General features: G+C 51.0%; 3 protein-coding genes across 3 annotated transcripts; all 3 read right to left on the bottom strand.

Annotated features, from left to right (window-relative positions):
- Positions 1–1,070: 1,070 nt before the first annotated feature.
- Positions 1,071–8,612, bottom strand: Z520_03260 (uncharacterized protein; the record flags this gene model as incomplete). The annotated part of the gene is made up of 2 exons (XM_016773773.1): positions 1,071–8,431; positions 8,483–8,612. The coding sequence occupies 2 exons, from the start codon at positions 8,610–8,612 to the stop codon at positions 1,071–1,073; spliced, it is 7,491 nt and encodes a 2,496-aa protein (XP_016634719.1).
- Positions 8,613–9,364: 752 nt separating this feature from the next.
- Z520_03261 (uncharacterized protein) lies at positions 9,365–9,799 on the bottom strand (the record flags this gene model as incomplete). The annotated part of the gene is made up of 1 exon (XM_016773774.1): positions 9,365–9,799. One exon carries the CDS (start codon positions 9,797–9,799, stop codon positions 9,365–9,367), a length of 435 nt encoding a protein of 144 aa, XP_016634720.1.
- A 1,829-nt stretch (positions 9,800–11,628) lies between these two features.
- Positions 11,629–13,850, bottom strand: Z520_03262 (uncharacterized protein; the record flags this gene model as incomplete). Its single annotated transcript, XM_016773775.1, has 4 exons — positions 11,629–11,868; positions 11,919–12,281; positions 12,328–13,009; positions 13,054–13,850. The coding sequence occupies 4 exons, from the start codon at positions 13,848–13,850 to the stop codon at positions 11,629–11,631; spliced, it is 2,082 nt and encodes a 693-aa protein (XP_016634721.1).
- Positions 13,851–18,782: the final 4,932 nt, after the last annotated feature.

Genomic DNA, 18,782 nt, shown 5'->3' on the forward strand with positions numbered 1-18,782 from the left:
GCAACGACACTTGTGTGTCCGAGATATGCATTACGCTTTGCATCTGCGGCGTTGGCGATGGGCAATGCACATACATTTGCATATGCGGGCTAGAAAAAGCATGAAGCGGTACAAAAAAAGTCTTGAGATCCGAAGAAATAGACCACCACCACCACCACGCGGAGACGCAAGAAAGAACAATAAAAGCGGCGGGAAAAAAAAAAACAAATACATTGTGAGAATATCTATCTAGGGGTTCAAAGGTGTTAAAATTGAGGCAACGGCGTCTGGTAATCAATCACCTACCTGAGGTTGCTAGTTTCACGATCCCCCCCGTCGTTTTGGTACCTAGGCATGTAGTACCGAATAATGAATGACACAGCGACGATCTGATTTTGATATATTTTTGCTTTCCTCTGACTCTATTCACCTCGAGTCGATCTCTATTCCAGATAATATAACTTTTTTACAGGGGCGAAAAAGCCTTTGTAACAACGGCTTCGAAAACCTCCACCTAGAATATCATGACGGGGCTTTGTCAACCCCTATTGCGCTCTCTGTGATTGGGTGCCGCTATGCTCGGTACTACCTACTAGGTACCTAGCTTACCTGTATGTATACTGTGCCGTGCCATGCTACTCTATGCTACTCTATGTGACTAGACACGCACAGCTACGTGTGCAAGCAAGGCCATGTGCCATCTCGTAGTAATTAACCAAGTCAAGGGAAGGGAGAGTAGATGACGGGGTTTGATCAATGACGGACTATGGTAGTCAGACTCCCCTGCTGTTGTCCAAGGCACCAATCCGAGTGCCTACCTACTTAAGTACCTAGGTAGGTACGTTTTGCCTTTTCCCTCTCCATCTCCATCTCCAGTCCCTCCCTAGTCAGTCCCGCGCCATCCTCGTCATGGACAAGCGCCCAGACATACATAGAAGAAGCCAGCATCCTCCCCCGTGGCGATGTGGATATCAACACGTGCAGAACCAAAGACCCAGATCGTGGGATTGCCGTCGCCTCGGACGAAGCGAGTCTTCTCCAGATCGACATGAAACGATGATGGTGATGCTCCATTTCCCGACCTTCCTGAATCACCAGAATGAACACCACCCGATATAATGCTGACACAGATTCTCCACGTTCGTCGCCTGCAAAATCAAGCGATCCACCTGCTCCGCAACCCCCAACCCACCAATCCCTGCCATGGTCGTTTCGGGCGCTGTTCCCGCAATCGAGACTTGCTTGTCGTGTGGCTGCATGTTCACGGCCCCAATTGCGCCGTTGGTCAAGTTGTTCATCGCTCCGCCGTTCACGTTCATGAGTGACTCGAGACCAAGTCCGTTAATGTCCGCGCGAAGGGCCGTTGCAATAGCATACGAGGGAGTTCCTGGCGCCGCGGGCTTGAAGTCACGTCCGGTCAATTTCTCCTTGACGCGAGCCAAGACCTGCAATGCTCGGGCATTTTGTACCTCCTTCGCTTCCTGAGCTGCAGCATTGTTGTCCGATCCCTTTTCAAGGACACTTCCGCCTACCATGGCTGGATCAAGAACACTGCTGCGTCGGTGTCGACGGCCTGGGGGAGCACCAACATGGCTTTGTCCCGGGGCATTCATCATTGCGGCCGGGTTGTTCGCACTCTCCATTGGACTGCGATCATAGTCTCCTCCCTGTCCACCTGGGGCATCAATAATGCTCTGTCTGCGTTCAGAGCGGAAGTGTGGTCGGGGTGGAGACTCGCGGGTGTTGAGACGCCAGTTAAGCAGAGGGTCATGGATGAAGGCTTCAAGTACTGCCAGAATTGACTCCTTGTTCTCGCGGATGACGCGCATGACGTTTTCGCACGTTATGCGGAACGATCCTTCGATATTGCTGACCTCCATGGCGAATGTGAGCATCCGGGTCAGTCGGAAGGGAACTCTTTCTGGGTATTTTTCGCGGTGCATGGCCACTTCAAAACAATCACCGAAGTCAATATGGATGATCTTGCCGGTGATACGGTCAAGCATGAGATTTGACGGATGGCGGTCTCCCAAACCGAGAATATAGCCAACCATTGACATAACAGCAAGAGAGCGGGTGTAGTTCGTTCGTCGATCCAGCCAAGCCTCGGAGCTCTTAGACTTGAGCCAGAGCACACGGTACAAGTCTTTGCCGGTGGTGTTGTCCATTGCGTATCCGAAAACCTCCACCTTCTGCATGAGCGTGAGGTTATCATAGTCAGGTGCCATTTGTAGCATGATTCTGTGCTCAATATTTAGTAAGATGCGTCTTGACTCGCGATACTCTTTGACTAAGTTATGAAGGGTATCTGAGTTAGGCACCCAGCCCAACAGTCCAGAGTTCTGCGATAGCGGTATTGCTGGGAAGCGTTGAATGTTCAGATGTCGCTTGAATGATTCGGTGTCGTTATTGAGAAGAGTGTTGACAAGGCCGAACAGCTGCATTACACGCTCGTCTTGTCTGATATCTTCGTGACCCTTGAGGAGGAACGCGTACGACACGCCATCTGATCCTTTGAGTGTCATCTTTCTAGGTCGTTGCTTGGAAGGTATCACAGTCAGAACGTGATCAAAGCTCACAATCCTAATTATGGGCTTGCCAGATTGGTAGGTACCAGGAACCGCAAGGTCGAGATCATGAGCATCCTTTAGTCGAGGCGATACGTATTTGAGGTCGAGGCTCATCAACTGGGGGAGTTGCCTCGCAATCTTTCGGAATACCGCATAGTACAAATCCCAGGCTTGATTGAGATCGCCAATTTCTTTCGAGCGGCGGAAAGCGTTGCAAAAAGCCCGAGCCTCCGCAAGGTCGTGGCCAAACGCTTGAGCAAATGACACCTCTCTAAGAGTTTCGGCACCTCGATCAAGCAGCTCGTGGAGGGGAGCTAGGGTGGCAAGCATCCCCTCGACATCATGATCGCCAAAGTACAAGCGAGATGCTTCCTCTAGACCTTCGTGCCAAAGCTCATGCCAAAGCACTGCGACCCTGATGAGTTCGTGGCTAACCAGGTCTGCTTGCTCAACAAGTCGAGGGCTGTGTGTTCTCATGCTATCCATGATTTGGGTTGCGGAATTCGCTCGTCGCGCGACCGATGATTTCATTGCAACCGTCAACGGATAGACGAGTGCTTGAGGATGCGCTTTCCCAACTTCTGCGAGTAGCCTATGCACTGCTGCTCGCACTCTCGCGTTTGGTTGATTGATTCTAGCGATCAATTGGGGAATGACTTCCAACCAGGTATCAATGCTGACAGAAGCAAATCCCTCGATCACCACTTGGTTGACTTCACTGTGGCCGCCATGAGCAAACCAGAGCGTCAACAGACGAAGTGTGTCTTGGAGCGAGCTTGTTTTGGAGAGCGCAATTGACCGGAAGAAGCCTCCAATGGCAGGAACAACATGGTTCTGGATAATATGTTCAGGAAGGTTGCGGACTTTGTCCTGGTCAGTATGGGATGCCATAGATGTGACGACTTCGAAGTTCGCCAGTGCATAAGCATGCCATGCTTTGTACCATGACTCGTTATATTGTGTCGCCAATTGGTACGAGTTGAGTATGTCTCGTACAGGATCCTGAGCTCGGGGACTTGTCCAATCGCCCCTCAGCAGGTAGGATTGCCATTCTCCCTGTCGGAGGTAGCACTTCGCAAGGAGCTTCGCACATTTTTCTAAGTCCTCGTGTCTCCTTCTCTGAGCTATCGTGTCATGCCCGTTCATATCAAGACCATTCATATTATTCATTCTGTCGTTGTGTGCACCACTTGCCAGAACAGTGTTGGCTTGTTGGTATTCGTCAGCCAAATGGGTTGTGAAGTCACGCAAGTATGTCAAAGCTTGCTGTTGGTTCCCCGTCGCCCAAGTGAACTTGAGACGAGCATATGCAACAGGAGGCGGTGCCGCGCCGGGACCAGTAGCAGCAAGGTCGCCGCTACCTCCTAGGGAGGACAGTGATCTTTCTGCCAACCCGATACGTTCCGATTTCCGACAGAGGTTTGCAAACTTGATCCAGATATCCGGGTTCTCTGAAGGCGTGAGGACAAGGGCTCTAACCTTGAGCATTCGCTGCCAGACCTCAACGTTGGATTCGCACCCGAGGAGTCTCTTGTTCCACAGCACTTTCATGGCATTTTGCTTCTCAAGATTGCCCTCGCTTTGCTTGAAAAGGATGATTTCTTCAAGCTCTGCAAGCATTTGTGCTCTGACCACTACGCTGTAAGCACGATTGTAAGATTCGCCGATTGTTGCCGCAATCTCTGAGTTGACACCATCTTGTGCCCGGATGATAAAATTGCGGGCTTCTCCAAAGTTGTTGCGTTGAATGGCGAGGATGGCACCGAAAAATGCCCGGTCGGGTGAACTCTCTTTCATGACGCTGATGTAGTTGTCCATCAAGTCCCACTCGCCTCTACCCCAAGCCGCTGCTGCAGCCAGAGCAGACATGTTCTTGCGGTTCTCCGTCGAGGCGCTGTTCCAGTGCTCTTGTGCGATCTCAGACAGCATTTTCCACTCGCCCAAAGCGTGTAGACATCTCATCTTGCCCATCACAACATCAAAATTGTCTGGCTCGATCTTCTCTCGCTTCTGATATGCTGCCAGAGCTTCTTCCCATCGCTGCAGCTTTTCGAACCAGGCCTCCTTCAATTCGACTTCACCGAAGACTTGCGCTCTTCGGAGAATGCCAATAGCCGCGTCAGATTGTTGGAGTTGGTTATTGATGCTGATCAGAGCTTCAACACTCTGGCTATTTTGATCCTGCTCAAACTCGAGTTCCTTGTAATGGAGTGCTTTGGCGAACGCATGGCATTTGGCAGCGTATCGTCCCAGTGTCCGAAGGTCGATTGCAAGAGATTTGTCATCATGTTCCATGAACTCTGCTAGATTGAGTAGCGTCTGCAAGATATCGGGAGGAATATTTGGAGAGATCAGGGCCTTCTCAAAGGACTGGATGAGTTGTTCCTGATACTGATCATATAACTCAGTCCAACACGAGACGAACGCGGAATTGAAAAGATATTTGGCCAGTGGCTGATAAACACCAGCCAAGCTCGCGCAAGCCCGCAGAGCGTGGGAAGGAGACTCCTTCAACAGTTCGACGCTGAAACGGCGCATCCACTCCTGCCAATCCTCCTTCGTTGATTTCTGAGAGGTGTCCCAAGCACTTTTTAGATGTTGCTGATTGACTGGAAGCCTCATCGAGGTGATATTGGAGTAACTGGTGTCTTCCGCCGCCGTCCCATATTGTTCTTCTGGGTAAAAATCGACAGGTAGAGCCTTGCCACTCTTGAAATTCTCAATCAATTTCTGGAACCTCTCAGAGTTGATTTGGCCCGCCTTGGTAGACCGTTCGATGAGAGGCAAATAGTGCACAAAATCCTGTCCAAGATGATAGATCAGTGCGCAGATGCAGTCTAGCGCAGCAGACTTCAGTGACCGTTCAGAAGAGTTTGTCACGACTTTCTCAGGAGAAGATAGTATCTTTGCCAACGGATGAATCATGAGCGACGCAAAGTCCGTGACATTGACCGTGCGAGACAATTTTCCCAGAGTATCGATTGCTGCCCTGCGGGCGTTCGGAGGTGCTGCGGGATTTTCGAAAATGCCAACAATTGCCGGTACAATCATATGCATGTACTCTTCTCCGCTAGAGCCAAAGACTAGAAAAGTGTGCAGGATGCGGATGGAGGATTCTCTCCTTAGATCTGTGTCGTTTTCAATCACACCTAGCATGAGCGGCAACAGACCTGCCAAGTACCTGCGAAATTCGCCTTCCAAAGACTTGGAGATGGCCTCAATCAAGGACAATATCGTTGATTGAACCTGTCTCGACACGTTCCAGAATTCTCGAATGACCTCGATGATTTCGGGCAAGAAAGCACGAATATGTTGACGGACAATATTGACAAGCACTGCAAGTTGGTTGAAATATGACTCCAGGCGAGGAGGAGGAGAGCTGCGAATGACACCGAGGAACCCAGGGATTATTTGACCCAGGAATGGAACACACTTCATGCCAATCGTCTTGAAAATAGTCACAACCGCATCGATCACGGCACTGTGATACTGAACGAGGGTGTGGTCCGCGAGTATAGTTTGCATGAGCGTGTTGATCACCACTGTCGGATAGAATTCCTCGTTGGACGGCGTCAGACCTTGCATGATCAATGCGACATCCGATACCGGTTGGGTCTCTGCCTTGCTTTGCTTCTCTGCGACAGATTCGCTTAGCTGTTGGTACTTATAGGGATCCAGAGCACCCAGGACACCAACGAGCTTGATAGCATCTGTCCTCAGCTCTTCGTGTGCCTCTGTTTTGATTATGTTGATCAGGATTCCGAGAAGTTCGGGATAGTCCAGATATGGATCGATCACATATTGTGAGTTGATTGCAAGGGAACGCAGGGTCTTCATAGCGGCTTCACGCTTCTCGTGTGAAGCGAGATCCTGCAGGGCGTCGATGATGATTGGCATGAGCTCCGGAATATGGTGAGCCATTTCGTCTCCGCCAACAGAAGTGAGATCTCCGAGCGCCTTGATGGTTGTCGAAGCGACCCCTGGATTTGGGTCGGTTGCCTTTGGCAGAAGAGCTGAAACCATGGCTTCCACGTAAGTCCTGACGAGAGAAGTAGCGTTGGAGACAAACAAGCTGATCAGACGGGCGCACTCCTCCTTTTGCTTCGCTGTATTAGAGTAACCAAGTCCAGTGAGCAGATTGACCAATAGCTTCCGCAAAGGCGGAAATACATAAGCCGGATTCACAGTCGTCAACCTCCCGATAATTTCGATGGCAGCCTCGCGAACAGCGAAGACCTCGTCGTTGACAGCCAAAAAGAGACAGCGGATGTTCTCTGGCCGGGCCAAATGCTTGTCGAACTTCCTATCCAGGGCTCGAAGGACAGTCACTCGTATGTCAGCATCCGGATCACCAACGGCAACAGTCAATAGCTTGTCCACCACTTCGCCAACCACCTGAATAGCATTGTTGCTGGTCTGATGCAGGATGGGGTCTTGCATGAACAGTTGGCAGCAGGTGAGTGCAGCTGCGCGCCGGATTTCCGGGTTGTCGTTGGTGGCATAGCGAAGTGTGACGTCCCTCACAAACTCGTTAAGTATATGACCTGAGAAATCAAACTTTCCCAAGGTCTTGAGAGCCAGCGTGACCTCGTAGTCCTTGTGCTCGGCGGGCATGCCTCCATAGTCCTTTGCAAACGATGGCAGGGGTGGTGAAGTATTCGGCGGGCACCCCAGCGGCCTGTAAGGTGTGCGGACAAGTATCAAACTCAGAAGATCCAACAACTTGTCCTGAATGGTTGCTCGGATCGGTGGGATGTGGTGTGCCATGTCTTCGAGAGCTTGTTCCATGGGTTCGGTGAGACCGCAAGCGAAAATCGGATCAAGGAGAGCCTCCATGTACTTGCTAAGTGTCTGGCCGACCGCTCCCGCAAGCATACTAATACACTTGAACATCGGGCCCTCATCGACCGCAGCTCGGTTCTTAGTCTTCGCACTGAGCGATTCCCGGATGTAGAGAATGATGCCATCGAGATATTGGGCAATAGCACTACCAACTGCATCCGCTATCTGGCCAATGGCGATAAATGCTTGGTTGCGTTCCTTCTCCCGCTTGAGCTGCGCTTGGAGGTAAATCATGAACTTGTGCAGGTAGTTGTTGATGAATTCGAGAGGAGCATACTCGGCCAGGACTGGAATGATCTGGACAATCTGGGTACGAATTCTGGGATCCCGGTGGTCCTTCAGCCGGAGCACAGTTTCGCAGGCATTTCTGTAGAAGTCGTGCATGAACATGTTCCCTTGTTGCAGCAGTTCGTTCAGGATCAGAAGAGAGCCCAGCGTCTCATCCACCGAGGTGTTGGGTCGGAAACCCTCGAGTGTCTTGGAGTATATTTTGGCAAACCAATGATTTTGGAACTGCGTGTCTCTTGCAACCATCACACCAAAGCATGCGCTAACAGACTGGGCGGCGACTCGGCGTATGAGGTCTTTGGGGTCTCGCAAGGCATTCCAGATGAGCTCGAAAATCTGAGGAATGAAGCCGTACACAAGGGTAGGTGAATTTTTGGCCAGCTCGCGGATGAGAAGCACTGCTGCCAGCTTGCGACTTTCCTGCTTGCTTTCTGGTTGCAACCATTCGAAGGCCGATGTCATTTCGGCTTCCACAAGCTCCGCTGTGTATGCGCCCCCGGGTCGAGCCAGATGGCCCAGCGCTCGACTGGCCGCATCCAGCACACTGTAGTCATTGCTCTTCAAGGCTGCACGCAGGTAATTGGAATATTTTGAAGCCTTCTGAGCCGGATCGATTGCCTCGCAGTCTATAAGTCGGTCCAAGGCGAGGACTCCTCCGACCTTGTCACTTGGGTCTGGCGCCTGCACGATGAGGTTGCTGATGCGGGTGGTAACTCTGTCGTAGAATGCGCTGAAGCGTTCGGGGGACCATTCTTTGAGAACCAGGTCAGTAGATCAGAAGGATACACGGGATTGAGTCTGACCTCTCGAGAGCAATGTGATCAAGTCACGCAGCTCTGCTGCAGCCTTGTTCTTGACTTCATCATTCTTGCTTCGTAGATCCACGAAGATGCGCTCGCTGGGGTCTGGACCTGGACCTTGCGACGACGCCATGGTGCAGAACCATGGTCTGCAGGATGGCCTCTGAGCGCGGCGTGGTGGATGGAGATGTCAACGTATCTCCTTCGTGAAGTTGCTGGGAGGACGAAGGAATGGCCTATTCCATGGTTTCTAGTGACTTTTTGGCACCGCATGAGGGGAGCAGTAATTCACAGCCATGCAGTGTCCACGTTAACGCTGCCTACTGCCACTAGTAAGGTGCATGCGGAGACGCAGCCAGAGCTGACGACCGTTGACTGCGCTTGGCGGTGGAGCAGAGTCATCCAGACGGTGCCGCTTTAAAAAACCAAACCACCTGCTTGCAACTCACCTTCTTCATGCCTTTGACAGTTTGATTTCTACTATAGTCCCACCATACACCCTATCTCAAGTTTCATTCTTCTTAATAGCGATAACTTTACGTACTCTATTTTTGAGAGTTTCTCTGCCATCTAGCCTGCTGAATTTTTCCTGTTCTTTACTCGACTATCTCGTTCGACACGGATATCTCAGTATCTTGATATCCCAAATGGAATGGCAATGAGATTGTGGTCCCTCACCTAGCATCCTGGCTGGAATCTGCAGATCGAGCTTGGAATCCTTCGAGGCCTTTTAAAGTACGCTGGAGCTGGAAAACATACAGCTTGTCCGAGACGGTCGAGGATCATGTGGCAGAATTTCAACAGTCACTTCTTGAAGTCTATTATCATCCAGCTCCGAGCTTGGAGTCAGGGCTGAGCCAGTGCTGATCCAGTTCGGAGCCAGTACTAGATCAGCTCCGCTTCGTTGTCCCGAATAACTAACCTTGTGCGAATTCCACTCGCTCTGGTCATACATGCGGCCGCTGAAACCCTGATGCCTTTCCTGTCAGCTGTATCTGCTGGTGTTTCTTGTTGGTCTTGTGCCTTTTCTCCTCCCGTGTACAAGAATAATAAAGGAAGCGGATTGTTCTGCCATCGTGGGACCCCTACCTTGCGCGTTACAATTGCAGTCGACAGCCAAATACTTGCTGCTAAACCCCAGACCAGCGCCGGCAGCGAAATCCAATACCAGTGAACACGTACAAAGTTTGTCGAAGTGGAAGCCTGTCCAGCAACCGCCCCGGCGGCCTTCTCAACGTCGGCCAGCGATGCATTAGGGGCACTCTGCTGGGCAACAGCGTAGGAGGCGTCACGAAAAGTCTTGGTTATTGCTTTCGCCATGTTTGTAGCAAGACAGGAGAGTTTGTCTTCTGGCTTCTCGCAAGTGATGAAGTTTAAGACGGCCAGCGATTCCATCGCGTCGGCATTGCCATAATACTTCTGCTGCCTGAATCGAACACCTCCGGATCCGATAATGTCCTAGTCTTCTGTGCCATCCAGATCCATTTGAGCTGACCCATACTCCTGGAAAGCGGTATCGAGAGCAGAAGTTTGGACAATGTGCTGAGCCATGCAATTCCCGTATTCAAGGATACAGTTTTCCAATCCGGTTGAGGTTTTCTGTCATAGTGGTCGCAGATGCAGACGATCGCAATCAGCACGCACGCTGAGGTGAGGATGCATAACAACTCCAAGAGCCACCCGTCTCCCCAAGAAACGAATGCATCCGATCTTTTGACACGCGTCTTTCGAGATAGCAAAGACTGATCTGTGGTCTTTTCATTTGGCATAGGGGACGGACTGATGGTCGCAGGGCCACGTTTGCCAGGCCCCATATCTGCAGGTGGGTGCAGAAGTGTCTCAGCCTGACCTGAGGCCGGAGAGCGAGACCAGAGTGCCCAGTTCATCAAGGACTCAAAAGTCCAAGGATTTAGGTACCAAGGGTACTCAAGCCCTCTTTATGGTGGCTAGCGGGGAGCCTGCAAGGGACAAAATGAGTTCATATTAATTCGTAGATGAGTCTTGTTGATATGGACATGCCGTGAACGAGGTAGGCAAATGCCAAAATCTGTGCTTTATGCTATGTGCGACCATATAATACTACTCATGCATGTTCTCGTATCAGCTCTTCTTGGGTTTCTTGAGGAGTCCTGTTTTCCCGGTCGGGGTGACGACTGGTTGAAAATAAACCACACGCTGGCGACGGCGCAATGGGCGAGTGGCCTCCATAAAGGCCATTTGCTGGCACTCATTCTGCTGCATAGTGGTGCTAGTGAGGCTCCCTTGGACAGCTTGAAGCCTACCAGGCTGTCAGCACGCCAGACCCGGCCATCAAAGACATTTGGTCAACCTTTAAGGAAAGCAACCATCTTACCTCAATTCCCGAACGGGGTGAGAAGACCATTATCCATGTGAAAACTGGTCTGCCCGCGAGTTTTCCTCTCCGCCATAGTGCATAAAGCACATCTGACAATGAGAAAAGGGCGGCAGGGCACAGGTCAAGAGCACTGTTAAGCAGCACGCGTGATAGCCGCTGGGTAATCGTAAGAGCCCTGAACCTGTTGAGGTCTGGGTCTTAGAGGGCAACGGAGCTCGAGGCATTGTGTGATTGGCGGTATTTCAAATTCTGGAGTAGCAGTCACCGAACTCGAAGCGATGCAAGTCTGACGTTCTCTAGTAGGCTTCGGTAAGTGGGAATAGTTACCTCTCTACAGCAAAGATGGTCACGCAAAAGATCAAGGACTAGAAAGGAGGGGAAAGAATCGAGAAGGTTGTGTACGATCGCCCATTGCGCCCAGGGCTTGACTTCGGGATCTGACCACCATTGCAGACGACAGTCGGTCGGCTTGACGTGATAATTCGTTCTATAAACTTGTCAGTAGTCTCCAAATCGCACCATGGATGGCAGAGCTGAGGTCAGGCTGGGTGAAAGAAAGCCAGTGTTGAAGGGATTTTTTCAAGTGAGTGTGATTTTGAGGCGCACGCGCTGTGAGACTCTCCAGACAATGTGAATGTCAAGATGCTGCTCAGTTGCCCAGGTCATCAATATGTGGCACACAGCCCGAACAATGAGTAACGTCGACACCATGGGGTGCCAGCTCGTGATATGGTAACTCGTATGAGTGGTTCAACTGACAAATGCTTCTGCATGCTGGTTGGCTTCACTCGACTCAGGCTGCAGCAATCTTCGTCGCCGCCGCTTCTCGTATCCGGAGGTCATTATCCATCTCCTGTGGTGTTTTGTAGCCTCCAATCTTCATAGCATCAATAAGGCTAATAGTACTCCGGATTGACGGCGCGAGATCGGGTCGTAGGTCTTTGAGCCGTTTCGCTCGTCTCTCGCCTTTGCCGAGCTTCTTCGTTGGTGCAGGTATCCTCTCTGCAAAGCCACCAGATTCGTCTGGGTTGTCCTAGAACACGTCAAGCTTCCTGATGAGCAAAACGGCTGTTATTAACGTACATTCAGTTTGCCCCGTCCATGGACAGCAGCCGGTTGACGAGCCATCTCGGACGCGTATCCTCCGTTCTTCACAACCGAGTTGTAATCATTGGAAAAAAGATCAAGCAATTTTTGTCGCTGTGCGTCATAAAGCGTGAAGTTGCCGCCGATGAGACATTCCAGAAAGCTGCCCTGAGGAGCTTGTGGGTTTCGTCTTTCGTAAGCGGACAGTCGACTCATGAGGGCCTTGTATGCCTCGGAGAAGCATTTAAAGATCTTATCGACTTCTTTAGTCCCGCCTGAGATATTGTTGTCCGCTCGATGTGGATCAACGATAGTAAGTCGTTTCATGCCCCTATCATCGAACCGAGGCCGGTAAGACGCCTGTAACAGCAGGTTAGTAGGAACAAAACAGGATGGACGCAAATACCTTGTGTAAATATCCGGGGGGATCAAGTCGGATGATCACCGACTGCCTATCAAAGAGATTTCCATAGTAGTTGAAAAACTGCAATAGGACATCGCCAAGGTTGATTGGCTGCTTAGTAGCTGGCAGATGTTGCAGCAGGCTGGTGACCAGACAGATAGTGGAAAAGCCACCCAAGCCACCAGTTGAAACATCGTTCAACCCTCGAATCATCAAGTATTGCTTCACCACTGACACAATGATGGGCATAACGGGATATTCCCGCTTCCACTTATGGAATGTATCAATAGCAGCAATGCCGGTATCATTGTCGAAAGAGAGGTCAATCTTGAGGCCGCTGATCCTGTCGACGAACTTGATGATTGGGACTTTGGCCTTGGGGATAGGTACCACGACTCCTTCAGCAATGTTCTTTTCCCTTAGAAACCTGGCACAGCCGAGGACGAGTCGCCTGGCATGTTCCTTTGAAAACTGACCAGGTCTGAAATTGCGGGTGAGGTACACAAGGTCCATATCTCCAGTGGGCAAGTACAGACCGGCAGCATAAGATCCGAATGCTCTCAGTTCTCCGAATGCGAAACTTTGCAAGACGGTATTCAGGCGTCGAAAGACCTCGTCACGGATTTCCTCCTCGTGAGGCTTTGGCTTCACCCAGTGGTAGAAGTCAATGACCTCTTTGTGGAAACTGTGGCGGTTAGTTGCGAAGCGAAGAACACGTTGCTCACTTACGCAGCTAAAGGAATATCATTAGGAGAATGAGCAGCGAGCCACGGCGTCGTATCGACCCCAGGCTTGGCTCTCCACTGATCTTGCACATGGCGGTCGGCATAAATTTGGTTGTCAGATCGTGGCAGTGGTGCTTCCTCACCCAGAGAAGCATCTCGCTTTCTTTTGCCTGTAACAGTGGTCTTGACCTGTGGCTGAGATGCCGGCGCCTTGGGCGCCACCGGAATACTTGAGCGAGGCTCTGGAGACACAGGTTGCTCACTTGGCTTGTGTTCATCGTTTTCGAAGGAGATGAAGTCGTGGGATACGTTAACTTGTTCGAGGCTGCGGGCGCCACCGATGCGCGCTTTCCTAATCAATTTGACAACATCAACGCGTTTGGCAGTTGCATCTGCTTGAGGAGGAAGCGAGGTGTACGGATCGGGGTTTGACCATTTTGGTAGAGCTGGTACGGCAGTAGATTCGGGCTCATTCAGTCTGGCACGCTTGTTGGCTCGCCGGTCCACCTCTTCGTCTTCCGACTGCGCCATTTCTTCTTCTTCACTATCAGTGAGTTCGTCAATATTGCGAAACTTTGACTTGGAGGTCAAATTGGAATCGGTAAGGGAAGAATCTGTCGAGTCGTCGTGGCGAAGTTTGAGCAAGGGCCTATTAGCAGCAGTCCTGGGTAAAGCCGGCGGAGGCCTGCGAGCTTGGTCTGTTCGTGGGGGCTGATACCGCGCTCCATGATAATCAGATCTTGGGCGATAGCTAGACGGTCCTGGCGGATCTCTGTCGCGTGAGCCTTGGAAGTAGTACATCCCACTGCCGCCGTGAGACGGAGGCCAAGGTGGGGGAGGAGGAGGGTCGTAGTGGCGGGGTCGGTAAGAGTCGGTGTCTCGGTAAGGCCAACGATCGTCGCCAGCAGGGCGATACGAGTCCATGGCTCAGGAACAGAGCTTTCTGCGTGCGATGCACGAAAGGAGAAATTTGTTGGTGAAGCCAAAGCGAGTGCTGGTTGTTTTCGAACCTCGAAACCAATCCGGCGGGTTCGTCGCATTACGCGGTGGAAAATTATTTGTCGCGCATCCGAATGTGGCAAGTGCGCCGAGGTCAGACCTCATTCTGTCCGCAGCTGCGTCAGTCAAGCCAATGGCCCTCCTGCGCACCTCCTACGCACCTCCTACGCACCTCCTACGCACCTCCTACGCACCTCCTGCGGACTTCCCTTGTCAACAGTGCTGTCTTCGATATTTTGGTCCTCTTCGCCTCATTTCTTCTTTTAGACCATGCGTATGGACAGTACTGAGCTTCTCAGTGCACCAATCTCCAGCAAGTTAGATGCCTGCGGAACAGAACCATTTGCTTGTGCACCTTTGCCGTTGGCCCAAAGATGGCCACTTTACTCATCCAACATCAGGCTTCACTTCCAGGGTCGTCCACAATATCTCCAATGGTTCCGGCTGTGTCTGGATCCCTTCGACCCTCTCTCTCTGGGATCAGTGCCTCGTCGACTCTTGCCAGAAGACTTGCTTGCCGTGACATCGAGTCCTTTTCGGGCGAAATACTTGATTGAATACCTCTGTGCCCCGGACTTGTCTCACTTCAATGGATAACAGGCGAACAGGTTCTGACGTCCAAATCATGGCCGACTGTTGTTCATTCTGTCTATTCCCAAAAACAGTTTCTCTCGTACTTGACGGGGTTTCTACATGTTCGCTGGCGGAAACCAAGGCTGATCGTCGCTGTCAGTCTCCTATCCCCATGAACTCCACTGGTCTTCAATTAGGTTGGCCCATTTGCACGATCGTTGCCCTCGAACAGCGACCGCATGAAAAGTTGAAAAGGCAGCGGTCCTAAAACGCTCCCGCTTCCGAGATCAGCTGAATACTCGTTGGTGACACCGTTGCGCTCCTTTCAAGCTGCAAGACTGTCAAGCAGATTGTCTTCGAGCCCTGTGTTTTCGGGCCCTTCGTTTTCGGGCCCTTCAAGGTGCTCAATCATGAAAACGGTAATTTCAAATTACGTTTCTGAAAAGTTTGTTATCGCACGAAATGGTCTGCAAAGCTCAGTTCGAGCCTTCTGAATCAGGATGCCGGCGATTGTCGCCACTTGCTGAAGGACACCGAGCCAGATCAAAACCAAGAATATGCTGATTCACCACTATCTTAATCAGATTCAAACAATCACCTCCTCGCCAAGCGAAATACCATCAGTGTATTTCCGCGACATTCCCCATCAGAGTCTGACATTAGGTTCGCACACACGGTTGCGGACCCCTGCAACTGTTGGGAAGAAGATTTACGAAGCATATGTATGCAAGACATTTGCTTGCTCGCTCTAGCAGGCATGACGAGGGTTCAGCGAAAAAGCATTCTTCTGCAACAGGAATCTCCGCTCTATGATTGCTGAGTCGTTGTTGAACCTGGGAAAATTGTATCGCGCACCTGCGTTCGATCTTCACCAGAGCACGCCGAGCTAGACCTTGTATCACTCTTTTTGGCTTTCCGAAGGATTGGAATCAATCGATAAGAGAGACGGCCCTCCACTAGGGCAGTCATCTCATCTCTTAGATCATGCTGATGATAATGACTACTGGGCCAGTGGATCTCATCAATAAGTCGACGCATCAGCTGTCTGGGTCCGGGGCCGGACATTCTCCGTGTCCGACTGTGTGGCTAAACTTTTCTGCAGGTTGAACTGATTTTTGTATCTGACAGCCTTTTCCAGCGGGTTGGGTACTTTTCACATCTGCCTCAGGGGTTTCTCCATATTGTCACCACCAGCTTGCCAAATGCTTAGACATTTTCTCCATATTCCAACTTACCACGAGGACTTGATTTGACCTGTGGTTCCCCCAGTTCATGACGTATATCGGAGGTCACGGTGCGGATGCATGTCGGGTATCCCGAGGAAAATCGACTGTTCTACATGCAAGAGGGACTTAGGCACACCTCCCATCCAACAAAAACTATACCGAGCGTACGGCAGCTCATTCATGGCTGAGATCTGTCATTGGACACCCTCCAACCAAGGCTAAACGGACTTGGGAAGCATCTTCATTGCATGTCCACCTACCCCGAGCTAAAAGGGCACCTGCATTTACCTAGGAAGTGCCTTCTTGGCTGCTTTCGCAAACTTCAACACTAAACGCTTCGTCCCTGGTCATCAAGCTTGGCGCGGTGCGAGGATAGCAGCTGACGGGGGATGGAGATGAATCCCACCAGTGCGAGACCTTGTCCGATGACACGATGGGCAAGACTCGGGAGCTTCGCATCCGTCCACCCTCGCCGGTCTCGATTTACTGCTGTCCTTGTAGGTCCTCTTCGGTGAGAAGGTTGGGCTCGCTCGGTCTCCTTGACTCGTTAAACAGCAAAGCAAAGTCTCCTGGCTTAGGAGAGATGGTTAGGCGGACGATGAAACATTCTCAGGCATTATCCATTCCAGACATGTGAAACCATTCTCAGTCAACCTCAAAAACTTGGGTCGATCGAAGGGCAACAGTGGCCGTGCCCGCTGAAAATACACACAGACACATAGGGGGATGCTATGTCATTGCAGGAAACAATTATCAACGGCTCTGGCCGGCACGCTAGCAAGAAAGGGCAGCAAAACGATAGTAAGGCGTGCTCTATGCAATGACTCAACATCCAGATGTTATCACATCGATGATTGTGCGAAGGCCTGGCCACGGCACCACAAGGAGCAAGAGCTCCCACGTCGACCGGGATACTCGTACCGTGCAATCCAAGGGTACAAGACTATCCCTCTTTATCTCCGGCATGGGCCCCCACATCCCACATGTTATGCACGTTCGTCGTTGAGCAGGTCTTTCAGGGGTCTCGGAGAATATGTCTTTTGCGTGAGACCGCACGAGCCTAGACTGGATGAAGCATCCCGTGTGACTACCTTGCAGCTTCAGGAGGCAGTTTCGCCTAGAATGGGAAACTCTACGACGGCTTCAGAAAGCTAAGGACGATCCGCTTTTCCGTGCCTTTGCATAACCTCGTATTCATTTCTCACTTTGGTCGAAGGTCGGCGCCGAATGTACACCTGCCGATATGAAAGGGACAAACTCTCTTACTGAGACTGGTCTTGAACTCTTGGTGAGATATCCACCACAACTCTAGGTCTCCAGTCTTGGGAACACCAAGTCTCGTTCTGCAGACAAGCCCCAGTGCCCTATACCCGTCGAGCTTAGCGGCAACTCACAGGAAGCAGCCACTACATAATGTGGGCCTCAAAGACTCAAACAGCTGAACCGCAAACACTTTAGCACGATAACCCATGTGGACCGTTTCAGAGGCTCGAGACGCAGCCATGGAGAGTTCCATGCTGAAAGAAGACTAACACGGGCATCAAAAGACGAACAAGAGCAAGACATTTCTATTGGACTAGAACTACGCCGGCAAGCCACACGCGGGAAGTCTGTACAAAAAGCGTATCACTGTATGACAGTGGGGCATTGACAAATGGAAAAAAAAAAGAGGAAGATGCTTTGATGGTCTCTTTCCTCTTTCCCAGCATCATTCGATCGCACCGATGGGTTTAGGTTAACTTGTTTTGGGGGACCGCTGGTCCCCCAACGCTGGCCACATCAGCGTCCTGGTCAAGAACAACGACCCGGGTACGCAGGAGAGCGAATACTCGTTTTTTATTCGACATGCATCCTTCAAGAGCTATCCCAAAGGAGCCCAGGTCTCGGGCGCAAGTGGAGTGGCAGTGAGGAAGATGAGCCGGTCGGTCCTCTAAGGACGAGTTACGAGTGAACGGGTGGGTGATATTTGCCTAGCACCTGCATGATATACTGGTAAGGGACAAAGAAACGTGCTGGGGATGCCTCTTGCATTTCGGCGTCTTTCTTTCGGTTTCCCTAACGACTCATGCAGAAAGTAGACTCGATGCCCAAAGGAGAAAACTAATTGTCGTTGCCTACTAGACATTCATTCATTGTCGTGGAGAAATCCCCTTTCTGAGAACTTGCCACAGCAACCACGCTCTGGACGGATCTAGTCGGACTGGCTGATTGATTAGCTTGGTGAGTTTGCCCCCAATGATCAATCCAAAAAAGTAAGTACACGAAGTACCTCGTATTATGTGGAGGAGGAGGAGGAGAGACAAGAGTGTGATGTGAACCGTTTCCCTTTTTTCATTTCTCCTCACTGGTGAAACTGGCTCGACGGGCGCAAGCAACCTAGAAGCACTGCGCTATTCCGTTGCTGTATGAGTAAGATATGGTATGTATACATCTAAATGTGGGAAAGGGGAAAGAAGTCTTCCTTCTCGGTGTACGATGGTCCTTCCAGATGTGCTCAGGTCCCTCCTCGCTACCCAATGTCGACAAGGAGAATTATTCACCCTTTGTCAAAAAGGTGCGATCCCCAGCCTCCTCGTTTCGCTATGTATATAGGTACCTTTTCAGCTCGATCGATAGAACAATCCATCGATGGTCCCAGTTGACAACCCAACACTGTCGCCTCGGGATAGGCAGGTTGTGGACAGAGTCGAGACCAGGTTTGAGACAGAAGTGGGCCAGAATTGCAACGGGATTCTGCCATGGTTGCACAGTTTTGAGATTGTGCTGGAAACAAATATACTTTTTCTCCCGCCAGGACTGAAACATTGTAGGGTGACGGGCACCTTTGTGTAGAAGAAAATAATCTTGTTGCAGCGATGAAGGGTATAAATCCCTATCCAAGGGTCGTCTGCCCAATCAGTCGACACGACGCCTTTCGTGGCCGGCCATCAATGTC

This window comes from Fonsecaea multimorphosa (genome assembly GCF_000836435.1).
Source record: "Fonsecaea multimorphosa CBS 102226 unplaced genomic scaffold supercont1.5, whole genome shotgun sequence".
Lineage (NCBI taxonomy): Eukaryota > Fungi > Ascomycota > Eurotiomycetes > Chaetothyriales > Herpotrichiellaceae > Fonsecaea > Fonsecaea multimorphosa.